The sequence below is a fragment of the Pristiophorus japonicus genome, chromosome 1 (genome assembly GCF_044704955.1).
Source record: "Pristiophorus japonicus isolate sPriJap1 chromosome 1, sPriJap1.hap1, whole genome shotgun sequence".
NCBI classification, from domain to species: Eukaryota; Metazoa; Chordata; class Chondrichthyes; family Pristiophoridae; genus Pristiophorus; species Pristiophorus japonicus.
The window spans coordinates 121,901,154-121,919,510 of NC_091977.1; the positions used below are offsets into that span (position 1 = coordinate 121,901,154).

The window sequence follows — 18,357 nt, forward strand, 5'->3', positions numbered from 1 at the left end:
GTTGCGGGACGTTTTCGCGACGGGGCGGGACGTGAAGCGGACCATCACCTTAAGCCAAGCGTTCACGATCTCAACGTTGAGATTCTACCAGAATCAAAACTGACTGGCAAGTATTGTGCAGAAAATAACTGTTGATCAAAGAATTAGTCCGACTCAGAGTCTGCCAAGGGGTGTAAATGTGAATCGTTTAACATGCTGGCGTTGCGGGGGTAACCATCGGGCCCATCTGTGTCGATTCAGACATTATGTGTGCAAAGGCTGCAGCCAAAAGGGCCACCCACAGCGAATGTGCAGAAGAACTGCGACTCAAAATGTGACAGAGGAGCCAGCAGGAGGTTTCCGATCCAGCAAGGATCATAAAGTACAAGCTAGAGAGGCGACTCAGCCCGAGGAAGCAGTGCACGGGGTGCACACCTTCACTACCAAAAGTCCCCCCATGATGATGAAAGTCCAGATAAATGGCATTCCTGTTTCCATGGAGTTGGACACGGGGGCGAATCAGTCACTTATGAGCCAGAAGGCATTTGAGAGGCTGTGGGGAAACAAAGAACAAAGACACAAGCTGAGCTCGATTCAGACAAAGCTGCGCACTTACAACAAGGAACTGATCCCAGTTATCGGCAGTGCGAATGTAAACGTATCCTATGATGGAGAGATACACGAATTGCCACTGTAGATTGTACCAGGCGACGGGCCAATGCTGTTTGGCAGAAGCTGGATGGGGAAGATTCGGTGGAACGGGGAAGACGTCAAAGTATTATCTTCAGTGGACGATGCTTCCTGTGCTCAAGTGCTGAGCAAGTTCCCATCCTTATTTGAACCAGGCATCAGCAACTTCACAGGCGCCAAAGTGCAGATCCACTTGGTCCCCGAGGCACGGCCTGTTCATCACAAGGCTCAAGCGGTCCCTTACATGATGAGGGAGAAAGTGGAGATCGAATTGGACAGACTTCAACGCGAGGGAATCATATCACCAGTCGAATTCAACGAGTGGGCCAGCCCGGTTGTTCCGGTACTAAAGAGCGATGGCACGGTCAGAATCTGCGGCGACTACAAAGTAATGATCAATCGAGTTTCATTACAGGATCAGTACCCGCTTCCCAAAGCCGATGATCACTTTGCGACATTAGCAGAGGGAAATGCGTTCACCAAGCTGGATCTAACCTCCACTTACATGATCCAGGAGCTGACTGAGTCTTCGAAAAAATTAACGTGCATTAACACACACAAGGGACTGTTTTTGTATCACAGGTGCCCGTTCGGGATTCGCTCGGCTGTGGCCATCTTCCAAAGGAACATGGAGAGTTTGTTGAAATCGATTCCATGTACATTGTATTTCAGGATGACATCTTAACCACTGGTCGCGACACCACTGAACACCTGCACAACCTGCAAGAGGTTTTAAGTCGACTAAACAGAGTCGGACTCCAGCTGAAATGATCCAAGTGTGTCTTCCTGGCACCAGAGGTAGAATTCCTGGGGAGGAAGATTGCGGCAGATGGCATCAGGCCCACAGACTCGAAGACAGAGGCCATCAAGAATGCACCCAGACCACAAAATGTAACGGAGCTGCGCTCATTCCTGGGACTCCTCAACTATTTTGGTAACTATCTTCCAGGGTTGAGCACCTTGCTCGAACTGTTGCACAAGTTGCTACTCAAGGGAAATGCCTGGGTTTGGGGTCAAAATTAAGAGGCCGCCTTCAAAAAATGCCAGAAACTTTCTGTGTTCGAACAAGTTGCTTGTATTGTATGACCCAGGTAAACGTCTAGTTTTAGCATATGACGCATCGTCGTATGGTGTCAGGTGTGTTTTACAGCAAGCAAATGTAACGGCAAACTCCAACCGGTTGTATATGCGTCCAGAAGTCTATCCAAGGCCGAAAGAGCCTACAGTCTGGTCGAGAAGGAGGCTTTGGCCTGTGTCTATGGGGTAAAAAAAATGCACCAGTATTTTTTCGTCTCGAGTTCGAGTTAGAAACCGACCACAAGCTCCTTATCCCACTGTTTTTGGAAAGCAAAGGCATAAACACCAATGCTTCATCGCAAATCCAAAGATGGGCACTAACACTGTCGGCCTACGATATATGATCCGCCACAGGCCAGGCACGGAGAACTGCGCTGATGCCCTCAGCCGGCTCCCGTTGCCCACCACCGGGGTGGAAATGGCGCAGCCCGCAGACCTGCGCCTGGTCACGGACGTCTGCGAAAGCGAAGGGTCACCCGTAACAGCCCGCCAGATCAGGACCTGGACCAACCAGGACCCTGTGTTATCTCTTGTAAAAAGTTGCATCCTCAATGGGGGCTGGTCAGCGGTCCCAAGAGAAATGCAAGACGAGATAAAGCCGTTTCACCGTTGTAAAGACGAAATGTCCATCCAATCGGATTGCCTCTTATGGGGCAACCACGTTGTCCTGCCAAAAAAAGGCAGGGCAATCTTCATAGGCGACCTACACAGTGCCCACCCAGACATAGTCATGATGAAGGCTATCGCCAGGACCCAAGTCTGGTGGCCCGGCATTGACTCGGACTTGGAGTCGTATGTGCGCTAGTGTAACATTTGCTCACAATTGAGCAATGCCCCCAAGGAGGCGCCGCTTAGTCTGTGGTCCTGGCCCACAAAACCATGGTCCAGGATCCATGTAGATTATGCGGGCCCCTTTCTAGGAAAAATGTTCTTTGTTGTTGTGGACGCCTACTCTAAGCGGATCGAATGTGTAATAATGGCATCCAGCACGTCCACCGCCACCATTGAAAGCCTCAGGGCTATGTTCGCCACCCATGGCTTGCCCGACATTCTGGTCAGCAACAGTGTTCCGTGTTTCAACAGCTCATAATTCAATGAATTCATGACCGCAATGGCATCAAGCATGTCAGGTCTGCATCCAAAGGCCAAGCAGAGCGGGCAGTCCAAATCATAAAGCAGAGCTTGAAACGCATCATGGAAGGCTCCTTACAAACCCACATATCCCGGGTGCTGATCAATTATAGGACACGACCCCACTCGCTTACCAGAGTCACCCCTGCGGAATTTCTAATGAAACGTGCACTCAAAACCAGGTTCTCCTTAGTCCACCCTGACCTCAACGATCAGGTGGAAACCAGGCGTTATCGGCAAAACATGTACCATGATCGTGCGGCTATATCACGCGACATCACTGTAAACGACCCGGTGTTTGTGCTGAATCACGGTTATGGCCCCAAATGGGTCGCTGGCACTGTTTTAGCCAAGGAGGGGAATAGAATGTTTGTTGTCAAACTGCTTAACGGACATACATGCAGAAAGCATTTGGACCAGACCAAATTGCGATTTACAGGTAATTAGGAACTACCAGGAGAGGACCTTACCTTCAGCGATCCACCTACACACACCCAATCAGCAACAGACCTAGCTGCCAACCACGAGGATGATCCCACCATCTCCAACAGTCTAGTCAGACCAACAGCGCTGCAAGGCAGCAGTGGACCGACCAACTCACCCAAGCCAGAAGTGACACTCAGACGATGAACCAGGGAGCGCAGAGTTCTGGATCGCCTCAACCTGTAACTAACTTGCATTAAAGATTTTGGGGGGGAAGTTGGCAAGCAGGTACAGCAGGCGGTGAAGAAGGCAAATGGCATGTTGGCCTTCATAGCTAGGGGATTTGAGTATAGGAGCAGGGAGGTCTTACTGCAGTTGTACAGGGCGTTGTTGAGGTCACACCTGGAATATTGTGTTCAGTTTTGGTCTCCTAATCTGAGGAAGGACATTCTTGCTATTGAGGGAGTGCAGCGAAGGTTCATCAGACTGATTCCTGGGATGGCCGGACTGACATATGAGGAGAGACTGGATTGACTGGGCTTGTATTCATTCGAGTTTAGAAGAATGAGAGGGGATCTCATTGAAGCATATAAAATTCTGACGGGATTGGACAGGTTAGAGGCAAGAAGAATGTTCCCGATGCTGGGGAAGTCCAGAACTAGGGGTCACAGTCTAAGGATAAGGGCTAAGTCATTTAGGACCGAGATGAGGAGGAACTTCTTCACTCAGAGAGTTGTTAACCTGTGGAATTCTCTATCGCAGAAAGTTGTTGAGGCCAGTTTGTTAGATATATTCAAAAAGGAGTTAGATATGGCCCTTACGGCTAAAGGGATCAAGGTGCATGGAGAGAAAGCAGGAAAGGGGTGCTGAGGTTGAATGATCAGCCATGATCTTATTGAATGGTGGTGCAGGCTCAAAGGGCCAAATGGCATAATCCTGCACCTAATTTCGATTTTTCTATGTTCTTTGAATGTTGTCATATATGTATACTCTGTGTATATACTATGCTGGTACCACTAGAGGGTGCAACTGTGGGAGGCCCAGGCAGGAGCTGTATAAAAGGCTCGTCACTACACGGTGAAGGCACTCTGATGTTACAATAAAGAGACTAAGGTCACAGCAGTTCAAGCATAGCTCCAGGCCTCGTGGAGTTATTCGACAGATAAGTAGAGACATATTAGTTAGCTGATGGCACAGCCACCAATGGTGGAGCGATTAAAATCAGGAATGCTCAAGAGGCCAGAATTGGTGGAGTGCAGATATCTCGAAGGTTGCAGGGCTGGAGGAGATTTCCGATGTAGGGAGGGGCGAGACCATGGAGGAGTTTGAAAACAAGGATGAAAATGTTAAAATCGAGCTGTTGCTTAACCAGGAGCCAATTTAGGTCAGTAAGCACAGGGGTGATGGGTGAATGGGAATTGGTGTGAGTTAGGACATGGGCAACCGAGTTTTGGATGACCCCAAGTTTACAGAGAGTAGAAAGTGGAAGGCCGGCCTTGAGTGCATCTAGAGGTTTAAAAAAAGGCACGGATGAGGGTTTCAGCAGCAGATGAGCTGAAGCGGGAAGGAATCGGAGGTGGAAAAAGGTGGTTTTAGTGATGACGGGGATATGTGGTCAGAAGGTCATATCGGGATCAAATATGTCACCAAGCTTGCAAACATTGTGGTCTGAAGAAACCAATGTATCTAATTAAATACAACGAAAGCAAACAAAAAATCAATTCAAATCCACTGAAATGCTACAATACACAAATTAATTTTCTCTTTTTCTTATGCCTAGACCCAGAAATCGTGGATTGAAGGAGTTTTCTATAAACGAGAATGTGGAAAAATTATAACCAGTTCAAGAGATTCACACAGGTTAGAGACCATTTTAACACATTCATAAGGTTTGGAGGGACAGGAACCTTTCTAAAATTCAGATGACTGAGTTAAACATCAATCATACAACATCAAAAATGTCGATTTATCACTGTTCATTGATAAGCATTTATAATTTATATTTGTAATTACTTTGTAAAATAATTAAAGTAACTATAGATATGTGAAGAGAAAAAGATTAGTGAAATCAAACGTAGATCCCTTACAATCAGATCCAGGTGAATGGGGAACAAAGAAATGGCAGACCAATTGAACAAATACTTTGGTTCTGTCTTCACGAAGGAAGACACAAATAACCTTCCGAAAGTACTAGGGAACTAGTGAGAAGGAGGAATTGAAGGATATCCTTATTTGGTGGGAAAATGTGTTAGGGAAATTGATGGGATTGAAGGCCGATAAATCCCTGGGGCCTGATAGTCTGCATCCCAGAGTACTTAAGGAAGTGGCCCTAGAAATAGTGGATGCATTGGTGATCATTTTCCAACAGTCTATCGACTCGGGATCAGTTCGTTATGGACTGGAGGGTAGCTAATGTAATACCACTTTTTAAAAAGGGAGGGAGAGAGAAAGCGGGTAATTATAGACCGGTTAGCCCGACATCAGTGGTGGGGAAAATGTTGGAATCAATTATTAAGGATGAAATAGCAGCACATTTGGAAAGCAGTGACGGGATCTGTCCAAGTCAGCATGGATTTATGAAGGGGAAATCATGCTTGACAAATCTTCTGGAATTTTTTGAGGATGTAACTAGCAGAGTGGACAAGGGAGAACCAGTGGATGTGGTGTATTTGGACTTTCAAAAGGCTTTTGACAAGGTCCCACACAAGAGATTGGTGTGCAAAATCAAAGCACATGGTATTGGGGGTAATGTACTGACGTGGATAGAGAACTGGTTGGCAGACAGGAAGCAGAGAGTCGGGATAAACGGGTCCTTTTCAGAATGGCAGGCAGTGACTAGTGGAGTGCCGCAGGGCCCAGTGCTGGGACCCCAGCTCTTTACAATATACGTCAATGGTTTGGATGAAGGAATTGAGTGTAATATCTCCAAGTTTGCAGATGACACTAAACTGGGTGGCGGTGTGAGCTGTGAGGGGGACGCTAAGAGGCTGCAGGGTGACTTAGACAGGTTAGGTGAATGGGCAAATGCATGGTAGATGCAGTATAATGTGGATAAATGTGAGTTATCCATTTTGGGGGCAAAAACACAAAGACAGAATATTATCTGAATGGTGGCAGATTAGGAAAAGGGGAGGTGCAACGAGACCTGGGTGTCATGGTTCATCAGTCATTGAAAGTTGGCATACAGGTGCAGCAGGCGGTAAAGAAGGCAAATGGTATGTTGGCCTTCATAGCTAGGGGATTTGAGTATAGGAGCAGGGAGGTCTTACTGCAGTTGTACAGGACCTTGGTGAGGCCTCACCTGGAATATTGTGTTCAATTTTGGTCTCCTAATCTGGGGAAGTATGTTCTTGCTATTGAGGGAGTGCAGCGAAGGTTCACCAGGCTGAATCCTGGGATGGCCGGACTGACAAATGAGGAGAGACTGGATCAACTGGGCCTTTATACATTGGAGTTTAGAAAGATGAGAAGGGATCTCATAGAAACATACAAGATTCTGACGAGATGGGACAGGTTAGATGCGGGTAGATTGTTCCCGATGTTGGAGAAGTCCAGAACCAGGGGACACAGTCTTAGGATAAGGGGTAGGCCATTTAGGACTGAGATGAGGAAAACACTTCTTCACTCAGACAGTTGTTAACCTGTGGAATTCCCTGCCGCAGAGAGTTGTTGATGCCAGTTCATTGTATATATTCAAGAGGGAGTTGGATATGGCCCTTACGGCTAAAGGGATCAAGGGTATGGAGAGAAAGCAGGAAAGGGGTACTGAGGGAATGAGCAGCCCTGATATTATCGAATGGTGGTGCAGGCTCGAATTCACTAAGGAGGACACAAACAACCTTCCGGATATAAAAGGGGTCAGAGGATCTAGTAAGGAGGAGGAACTGAGGGAAATCCTTATTAGTCGGGAAATTGTGTTGGGGAAATTGATGGGATTGAAGGCCGATAAATCCCCAGGGCCTGATGGACTGCATCCCAGAGTACTTAAGGAGATGGCCTTGGAAATAGCGGATGCATTGACAGTCATTTTCCAACATTCTATTGACTCTGGATCAGTTCCTATCGAGTGGAGGGTAGCCAATGTAACCCCACTTTTTAAAAAAGGAGGGAGAGAGAAAACAGGGAATTATAGACCGGTCAGCCTAACCTCAGTAGTGGGTAAAATGATGGAATCAATGATTAAGGATGTCATAGCAGCGCATTTGGAAAGAGGTGACATGATAGGTCCAAGTCAGCATGGATTTATGAAAGGGAAATCATGCTTGACAAATCTTCTGGAATTTTTTGAGGATGTTTCCAGTAGAGTGGACAAGGGAGAACCAGTTGATGTGGTATATTTGGACTTTCAGAAGGCGTTCGACAAGGTCCCACACAAGAGATTAATGTGCAAAGTTAAAGCACATGGGATTGGGGGTAGTGTGCTGACATGGATTGAGAACTGGTTGTCAGACAGGAAGCAAAGAGTAGAAGTAAATGGGTACTTTTCAGAATGGCTTTAGTGACTAGTGTGGTACCGCAAGGTTCTGTGCTGGGGCCCCAGCTGTTTACATTGTACATTAATGATTTAGACGAGGGGATTAAATGTAGTATCTCCAAATTTGCAGATGACACTAAGTTAGGTGGCAGTGTGAGCTGTGAGGAGGATGCTATGAGGCTGCAGAGTGACTTGGATAGGTTAGGTGAGTGGGCAAATGCATGGCAGATGAAGTATAATGTGGATAAATGTGAGGTTATCCACTTTGGTGGTAAAAACAGAGAGACAGACTATTATCTGAATGGTGACAGATTAGGAAAAGGGGAGGTGCAACGAGACCTGGGTGTCATGGTACATCAGTCATTGAAGGTTGGCATGCAGGTACAGCAGGCGGTTAAGAAAGCAAATGGCATGTTGGCCTTCATTGCTAGGGGATTTGAGTACAGGGGCAGGGAGGTGTTGCTACAGTTGTACAGGGCCTTGGTGAGGCCACACCTGGAGTATTGTGTACAGTTTTGGTCTCCTAACTTGAGGAAGGACATTCTTGCTATTGAGGGAGTGCAGCGAAGGTTCACCAGACTGATTCCCGGGATGGCAGGACTGACCTATCAAGAAAGACTGGATCAACTGGGCTTGTATTCACTGGAATTCAGAAGAATGAGAGGGGACCTCATAGAAATGTTTAAAATTCTGATGGGTTCAGACAGGTTAGATGCAGGAAGAATGTTCCCAATGTTGGGGAAGTCCAGAACCAGGGGTCACAGTCTAAGGATAAGGGGTAAGCCATTTAGGACCGAGATGAGGAGAAACTTCTTCACCCAGAGAGTGGTGAACCTGTGGAATTCTCTACCACAGAAAGTTGTTGAGGCCAATTCATTAAATATATTCAAAAAGGAGTTAGATGTAGTCCTTACTCCTAGGGAGATCAAGGGGTATGGCGAGAAAGCAGGAATGGGGTACTGAAGTTGCATGTTCAGCCATGAACTCATTGAATGGCGGTGCAGGCTAGAAGGGCCGAATGGCCTATTCCTGCACCTATTTTCTATGTTTCTATGTTTCTATGTAATAAAAAATCACAGCTCTCAGGCTTGGGTGGCAGGAGAGTTTTCTGTAATCAGCTAAAAGCTGACACTGGAATGCACTAAAAAGTGTAATGCTCATCGATTTGGAGCAAGGTTGATTTCACAGAATATCCTTTGACTGCCCCGAACAAAATATTCAAGCGAGCTACAGGTCTATATTGATCCTGGCATGAGGAGCTAACCAAAAGGGAGGGGATGTGGAAAATTGTGAGTGTCATCAGCCTTAAAAGGCTGCTTTAAAATTTTAAATGGGTGCAACCACAAGATAAGCAGTGAATCAGTGGTAGCACTTTTGCCTCTGAGTCGGTGGGTCGTGGGTTCAAGTCCCAATCCAGGTGAAGTGGAAATGCTGCCAAGTGAGCTGGGTGTGAGGAGGGTTGCTGTGCTTGGCATTCCAGGATACCTTCTGCCATCAGCAAATGGTGACAAAAATGTTGAGGGAGGAGATGACCTTGACTGCCAGTGATAGTGCCATCACCATGGTACTGGTTGGCTGCAGGTGTCCTTCCAGCAGATGGCATAGATCTCACCTGGCTCTGTACAAAGCTGAAGCCTGCGGAACCAGATTGCCACAATCATTGCCAGGTAGATGCATGGCCTTGGAGATATGGCAGAGGTGATTTTCCTGGGTTCTTAAAGACCACAGAAAGTGATGAAAGACTTCATTTAAATATATTTAAATAAAACTGTGGCTCCTTTTCATTAAACCACTTTTGGCCATTTTAAAGTGCCTGCTGTAAAATATACTAGGTGCTAAAGTGGAGCAGATCTGGGCATATGAATCTGAGCCAGATTTTCCTGGCCCCTGCGTCAGTTTCACTCCTGTGCCTTAAGAACTGAAAATCTGTCTTAATAATATGTTTAGCACACAATTCTGTCTCCTGTGGGCCCCAGGTTTGTATTCAATCCAGCCTGGCAGGATGAAAGCCTTTTCTCTCTGCTGATTGCAATGGTCTTGTGGGAAATCAAAATGGACATCCAAAACCCAGCTCCAATTGGCACTGGATCCACAGGACAAAACAAGTTCCACTCAGCAAACATTAGCAGTATATTAGCGATCAGAAAGGCTACAAGAATGGTTGGTGTGGGAAATGGAAATATGATGGTGAGGGAATGATTGCTCTTCTGAGGTTGGTGCTAAGGTATATTGCTCAGACACAGTAGCGGGATATGTACTTTCAACGAGGTGTGTTCCACCTAATGGTGGTACTGGGTCCATGAGTGGAAAGGTATTTAATTCTGCAACACTGAACACAGGTTCACCAATGGAAGAAACAGAACGCCAGTTACAACTTCTACTGATTTGAAATCGTTTTCAGTGTACAAAAAAATTAAATCAAATTCTTATTTATGCAGGTGTCTTCCAGGATGCCAAATTTGCCAGAATCTGGTGAGGTAAGGGCACTTTCTATTTTTATTATTTTTTGCAGAGTTTTATAAACAATACATGAAGTCTGAATCACAGATGAAGAGCCCAGAGATCCTCAGACCTCCTGCTCCTCCGTAAGTGCGGCAGAGTGGGAACGCAGTTCTGCCACTGACCTCTGTTCTTTTTTCTGCAGGGTGAGGTCACCTACTTTAAATAATCATAGTTGGTCCCCATGCCAGTATGGGCACATCTTGGGTGCCTACTGGGGGGAGGGAGGGGGGTAAAATGTGGCAAGATTCTGTGTGTGACCCTAGTAAGCCCCAATTCTTCTCCTACAATGACCTGCATTCTGGTTTCTTCCCAGTGTTTAAATTGATGGATGGAAAGTAGGCAGGAGCCATGAAAAATCCAGTGAAGGAAGCTCTACCACTGGCTCCAACTCCTTGTGATGTCAAGTGTCTTCTATGGGGCAGACAGAAGCTCTGTCCACCGCAAGCCCCAATGGAAGCTATTTAGGAATTTTCTTCTGGGCAAAGACTTGAGGGATAATTGTGACTTTGTCCAATAGTGTAAAACAGATGATAGTGAGTCAGTAGCCTGCGTTACATCAGGTCATGCCTGATCTTCTCCTCTTGGCCCTCTCGGCTGGTTTAACCACCTCATTGTGCCTCAGGCTCCAAGAAAATTCAAAGCCAAAATATTTTATTTTTATTATCAGAGTTTTAAATTAAAGTGTTGTTTAATGAGGAAAGGCTATTGTTTTATATTACAGTGTAACCTGTACTAAATGGTGTTACATTCAGCGTGCACTCTCCTCACTGAGAAAGCAATCTGGCTAAATAGGTGGGCTCTCTTAATTTTAAAGTCAGCAGCTCCATTGAGATAGGCATTGTGGAGACTGGGATTGGATTGCTGGAGGTAAGTGTATGATACCCTCACTTTTGTAGCTGAAGAGCTGTGAGTGACATGTGGGTAGAATTTAGGCCGCCTTTCTTGGATGGAATAGCTACAGTTATGGGTAGGTGTATGGAGGAGCTGTGAGCTGATGGATCAGATGTTCCAGCAGTAGATGATCTTTGTAGTAAGAGCAGAATCATGAAGGGAGTGTTCGGGGAGGGGGAGTCTTCATATTTTTCAATTTTCGTTGTGACTCGTGCCATTCCACTGTACATGCACAAAATATATTTGAAGCAAAGTTTTATAATTATTGAATTTTTACGACAGTGCAGTGGCACTCCATAGATAGTATCATGGGGTAGTAGGATGTAAATTCAGGCTCACATACCTCTCATAGGCCTGAGTTACTGTTGCTAACCATGTCTCTGCAGTGGAGTAAGGAGCAAAGACCAGGTACTTTCCAAAGAAATGGGGGGAAAAGTGGTGGTGGGGCTTGGTTAATGGCAGATGTCTGAGTTTCTGGGCGAATGGGGCAGGTGGGTGTGAAAGGTACACCTGAAGTGGTACTTGCCCTATACAAGTGAGGTGCCCTTCCACTGACCCCCACAAACTCTGTCAGGGATCAGTGCTGGAGGGCACTATCAGGCGCAATCCTGTCACTGCCATTGGGATTGCAGCCTGTGGAATTTGATCCTGAAATTATTAAAGGAGATTGTCTTGAGTAGCTGTAGTTAGTTGGTCCCACCTCTCCCCAGATAAAATGGAGGAACGCATGAGAAAGTAGGCCTGTACTCTACTGTAGCTGCCTTGGTGCAGAGGGAGAATGTAGGTGAATAGAAATACACAAATATACTCACAATGTGCCATCTATTTGAAGAAGAAGGTCATGAAATAATGTATTCTTCACAAAGTAATCCTTCATCTCTGCTGAAAAAAAATTCCCATCGATTAGGTGATTTTATTTTTTCTCTGAAGAGAATTTAATAATGTTCAGTTATCCAGATTTTACTGCAAAATTCACAGTCTCTATTCCAAATGCAGTAAATCGGCGCTGCTGAACTGGACTGATTTACCACTTGGTGATTTGTTCATCTGTTGCAGACATATAAAGGATAAGGTACTTTGGGTGGATATTTGAAGGTAATTTATTAAAGCCTTGGGGAACATCTGCGTCATCCAAAGTAAAACACTGTAGCTTTAAAGTTGACTTTGATCCTTGTATTTTGAATGCAGATGCTGCTGTGGTCGACTGGTTGGGGATCACCCTGGCTTAAATAGCAAGTTGCCAGTCTATTTATCAGCTCGTGATGATGATGAGGAGGAGTGGTGTGTTAAGAATCATACCATAGCAAGTCCAACTGATGCCTTTGGTACCATAGACTTCCAGGATGGTGCTTATTCCTACCGTGCTAAGGTTGGTTGCATTTCACATGCAGTAGATACAGGCTCAGAGAATCAGCCAAGCTGCTAGCACCTCTTATTAAAGGATGTGATATCCCCAACAGACTCACTGGCCCTGATTTAACTTCCTCTGCCTGGTCCAGGCAGGGAGGCAGTTAAAATCAGGGCAGTCACTTACCCCGTCTGATCCCACTGCCTTCCCACCATGTCCCCATATTAACTTGCTTTTTTGTGTAGACGAGTGGAATATCCAAAGGAAGGATGTGGGGCCTTTCTTTAAATATGCAGACCTCGGGTCCTGACTGCAATTGTAGCTGGAGGCCTGATCGGGCGAGCAGTGGCGGCTTCCCCTTCAGGCCGGATCTGTCGAGAGTGGGACTGTGGGCTAGGAGAGGCCCAGGCAGATAAGTTGTAAAATTTAATTTTAGGTTTTCTCGTGGGCCAGAGGAACAGGAGCCCTCCTCCGGGCCTCACAAGACAGCCTTCAGCTTCTCGTCCCAGGTTCCCGTTTTTAGTACTGTGTTTTTGTTACAGATTTTTTTCAATTTCTGACATTTTTATTAATAGTGGGATAAATAGTGGGATAAATTTAATAATTTAGTTCTCCCAGTGCAGCGTTTTGTATGACAGGAGCATATAATGGACAATTCCGGTGCAGAGGTTGGTACTGTTTTCCATCTTAATATAAAAGTTAGCTAACTATAAATTGTTGGAATAATCTTTTGAGGGATATTTTTTACTTACTCAATTTGATAAGTTTGTTTTTAAATGTCCCCAAAATAGTCTACTAGTATTGCCTATTATTATTCTCTATTATTGCCCTCTACGTCCCCAATAATTGAAGGATTTACAGTACTTCAGTAGACCAGGAACATATGACAAAATAAGTCACTTGAAGGAGAGTTTTTCCAATACCAATTTTCACAGGAGTTCAGGGAGCCACAACATCTATGACAACCTTATACCTTCCCAGCCAACAGCTCCCTGCTCTTCCTTTTCTACAACTGCTTGCTCTTCCTCGCCTGTGCACTGTGACTCACTCGGTGCTACCTTCTTAAGTTCAGTGCCTGTATCCTCTGCAAAGACTAGCTGTGCTGGTACTTGAACATTTTGATGAGAGGGATGCAGGGTGATGTGTGATGCAATCATGTTCTAGGCCAATGGCAGTTGGCTCCTCCAGGCCTACATGGACCGGAAAGATGCAAATGTTTATTGTAAAAGATAGGTTCAAATACAGCATGCCTTAAAATATGATGTGTGTATAGTTGTGAATTTACCTGTGTGACAGTGAATGTGAAAGGGATAATACAAAAGGCGGGCCGAAATTGTCACTTCCGATAAGGCCTCTGGCTGTCTGAAAGCGGTGGCCACGGATCGGCGGGGAATGGCCGCTGAGTCTCCGTGGAAGGGTGCCATTTTGGGAATTGCCATTCCTCAGTTTTGGAGCGGTGTCCGGGACCACTCCGCCTGTTTTCCCACCGTGGCGTGCATGTACCGGCCCCTTACCGACCAGCGGGGACCCTTTCCTGAAATTGCCCCTCGGGAAATTTCCCCTTTTCTGATATTGCCTCACGGGAGCGGCCCTGCCGCTGACCAGTGCCCCGAACAGCTTTTGTTGTCGGTACACTCTCTGTAGCATGGCGGCCTGGTCGCACTTAAAGGGGAGGACACACTGCCGCGGCTGGCATGTCATTCTCTTTAGTCGGCCGACTGCCAGGCCGGTCCGACAACTATGACTACAGGTTTGGCCGGGCCACCAATAGACAGCCTGGCACCCCTTCTTGGGTGCCAGGCTGCTGGCTCGGCCAAAACCTTCCCTGGTGGCCCAGTATTTGCCATTAAAGTGGCTGCAGAGTTCGCAGTGGTCCACCCCTTTAACTGAAGGGAAGAGACATTGTGATGCACCAGCGCGATGACTGACAGCCTTGGCTACTCCGCCCCACCCCCACTTCCGACCCGCTAGTGACAGTCGCTCTGCCCCGCCCCCACTTCCGCCCCGCCCCCACTTCCGCCCTCATGATGAGGCCACTTCCTCCCTGCTCCCAAAAAATTCCAGAAGTGCTGAATTTTGACGGTTAGGCCGCCCCAAAGCATGGGGCGGTCAGAACACATCGAAACCGGTAGGTGCGCCTCGTTTCGGGCGGTGGGCAATTTCAGCCCCAAGAACTGTATGGTACTAGTCCTGAGATTGAGGGAGGCCTGTTGATTCACCTAACACTACTCCCTCCGAGCCCTTGTATATAAGAATATCTAAGATGATTTCCTTGATGGAAGTCAAAGGCTTGTGCTTCCTGACCCCGCTATACCATTTGGTCTATTCTCCTATATTATGTGCACGCAGCGAAGTATTCATGAGATGTTGTAAACTGAGAGATTGCGTAGACAGTGACAGGGTACAGTAAGTGACCTTACATCATGCAACTAGATTGTGCTACAGTAATTTGATGTGTGAAGTCCTTGAATGATATCAGCATACCAAGGTTTTCAATTGTAAGTTGGAACTGGAATGTATGCACTGCATGTATGTTTATGCATGAGATGCTATGGAAAGAGCTGTAAGGTTGTGTGGGAGCATGACATGGAGGAGCAGTAAATCTAGAATGGATTGACAGGCAATGCTTTGTGGCCTGAATAATTGAGCTATTTGCTTGCCACATGCTACTGTTGGGTAGTCTTCCCTTAACAGGTTTCTTAATATATATACTGTCTCCTTTTGTATCTGTTCCCAAGTGTTGAGGCTGACTACTAATTTATGCCAGGCCTGGGACACTGTTGTCTTTGTGGAGGATGTCCTGAAGTCATCATCATCATAGGCAGTCCCTCGGAATCGAGGAAGACTTGCTTCCACTCCTAAAGTGAGTCCTTTGGTGGCTGAGCAGTCCAATACGAGAGCCTGAAGTGCCAAACAGAGGAAACCTTCTTTACACCCACCTCTTGCAGCAGATCTTCCAAATTGCTCACCATCAAACACAGCTTGGGTGCTCTAGTGTTCCGACTTACCAAAAAACTCACTTTCTTGCCTGCACATTGGGTTTGCCTTTCCTTGCTATTTCTTTCCCCTACACAGCCTTTTGAAAAGCTGACAAGTAATCAAAAACCTTTTTAGAAAGCTGAACTAATTTTTGCCCCCATATGCAGCCTTAAATAAACATATTTATGTGGTTACTTGCTGTTACATGTTTCTAGCTGGTTCTGTCAAAATTGCAACAGGATGACATAATCAGTCCTATAATGTGATAATATTGAGTAATAACCGAGGAGATTTCCTAACAAATTCATTGTACTTTATTTTGTATCCATTGTGAATTCTCTTCAGTATATTAGAGTCTCATATGATACTGAACTGCACCAGTTACTCCATTTGATGTTGAAGGAATGGCTGATGGAACTTCCAAAGCTTCTGATATCTGTCCATGGAGGTAGCCAGAACTTTGAACTTCCTCCAAAAGTGAAACAAATCTTTGGGAAAGGACTTATCAAAGCAGCTGAGACGACTGGGGCCTGGATAGTGACTGAGGGCATCAACACAGGTATTGGGTTCTATTTGTCACATTTGAGGTTTTGAAAAAGCCAGAACAATTTAACTGCGTAACTGACGTGGACCAGTATTCAAAACCTACAGCCCATTTTGCATAGTAATTTTGTACATTTTGAGGTCGCGATTCCGCCTACCGGGTTAGAAGCGACACGACTGGGTTCTTTAGCAAGGTCCTGGCCTGATGCCAGTTCCATCCCGCACTCTACAAGTGATTTTACCTTGATGGGCTTGTTAAGCCTGCCCAGCGAGGTTCCTGGCCAACTAAAAGGAAGCGGGTCTGATGACATCATTTGATGATGCATCATCAGCAGGTTTCCTTAAAGGGACCAAGTCCACATTGATATTGACAGTTGTGCTGTCAGTGTTCTACAGCAGTGAGCTGCTGCAATCACTGTCAAGCACTGCACAAAGTGCACGCTGCACCAGGCTCTTCCATGACTCCCTCCATTATGGGGGGAGTCACAGCTTGCAGGGAGATTCTCTTTCCTTTCAATGGGCAGAAGAGATCTCCCCAGGGGACCAACGCAGCCTGGTTGCTCATTGTTCAGGAGGGCACAAGCAGGAATGTCGTCAGAAGGACCTGGCTGGAATGGCGCAAACCTTTCAATGATCTCAGCAGATGATGAAACGTTACTTCAAAGCCTCATCCTGCTGTGCCTCTCATCACATCCCCATCCCTCTGCCTACCCTACCTTACTCCTGCACATCCTTAATCACACCAAATTACCTTGCACCTCCACCCATCCCTCTCTCTCTATCCACATTATCATTTCCCCATCTCACTAGCCACCCCTCACACTCACCTTCATCCTGGTGCAATCATACCAACTAACAACACACAAGGGTAGTCACTTTGGTCTTTTATCTAATGTTTATATAATGTTTCTGTTAATGTGGTGTCAAACATAAATATCTTTATTTTCACACTTTGCCTTCTTGGACAGATTTGTGTGCACCTTTGGAAGTGGTTTAGTGAGTTGAAGTGAATGGTGAAACATAACGGTAGCTCCCACAATAATGATGAATGTGAAAAGAATGCCTTGGGCAATGCAGGGTTGCTTTATGGTGCTGGTGTGGAGTGTTGCCAACCTAGCACAGCAGCCAGGGTGTGCAGCACCAAGTGCAGTAAATCTAGCCATGGTGAGGCCATCCCTGGTCTCCTGGGCAGTAATGTGGTCTGATGCTAATGCTCTGTGTCCTGTGCAGCATCAGTTGATTGCGGAGAAGGTTGGTGTTGTTGTTGGTGTTGCTGGTGTGCCTGGTGATGTTGGTGAGAGAGGTTGTTCCAAGGAGGTGACAGTGGATAGAGAGTTCATTCCAAACACTTCCAACCTGCACAATGCTCAAATGTGCCTTCCAAATCCTGAAGTCTCCAGCTTCTACGATTGGAAAGTGAACAGCTGTGAAATGGTAGCTTTTATACCACATTTGCAGCTGTCAACTATTCAGATGAATGGATACTATGGATACTGATGGAACACCCAACCTATTTACGTGACGTGATCCTAGAGCGCCGTGATCCTCATGAAAACACTGGGAAAATGGTCAAAATGGTGTTTAATTGGCTTTTAACTACCTTTTAAAGATCTAAATTGCTTCCTCTGCCACTTGGTGTCGGGTCTGTTAAGCATTGACAAACCTGACCCCTGGGGAACTAGCCCATTGGGGACAGTGGGCTCCTGACCCGCTGTCAATCATTTCTATTTTGACACCTGACCTGCCTCCGACCCCGCCCTGTCAGCGCTGGTAAAATTCTGGCCTCAGTGTGGGTTTGTCTCGAGGTAATTAATTGTACTTTGTTTATCTTATCTCAAAGATTTATATGATACTTTTCTTTTGACTCATTTACATATTCATATTGGCAGAAGAAGCCATGGCCAGTTGCTTTCCACATTAGTAACAGATTGTGTAGAAGACTTATTCAACAAGCAGTAGAAGATTTAGAATTGGTGGTGAGGCAGAACTGTGAGAAACTTTAACCTACATGGATTTAAATAACAGGATGAGCTGGGTGAGCTGAGAGGCCTTTTCTCCTTGCTATAACCTTAGGCTCTTACAATGAGTGTCCTCAAGCCCTCCAGTTCCACACTCTCTGATAGACTTTGACCCGTTTATGTTGCCAATTTTGGGATGGAATGTTCGACACCACTTGGACAGAACTAAAACAAAATAACTGTTTAATACAATACAACAACAAAATGTTTCATACACAGTAGTATCCTATGTTACTACCAAATTACGGCAACATCTTAGATTGCTACCTTACAGATTACACAGAGCTGAACCTGTTGTCAGT

The 18,357-nt window shown here is 45.9% G+C and overlaps 1 protein-coding gene across 1 annotated transcript in view; it reads left to right on the plus strand.

Annotated features, from left to right (window-relative positions):
* Positions 1–475: 475 nt before the first annotated feature.
* trpm6 (transient receptor potential cation channel, subfamily M, member 6) overlaps positions 476–18,357 on the plus strand; it is a 238,131-nt gene continuing 220,249 nt past the window's right edge. Inside the window, exons 1-6 of the mRNA XM_070867525.1 lie at positions 476–631; positions 1,252–1,398; positions 5,081–5,160; positions 10,213–10,251; positions 12,356–12,536; positions 15,840–16,053. Of these exons, the coding sequence (XP_070723626.1) occupies positions 476–631; positions 1,252–1,398; positions 5,081–5,160; positions 10,213–10,251; positions 12,356–12,536; positions 15,840–16,053 (817 nt within the window). The remainder of the gene's footprint in view (positions 632–1,251; positions 1,399–5,080; positions 5,161–10,212; positions 10,252–12,355; positions 12,537–15,839; positions 16,054–18,357) is intronic.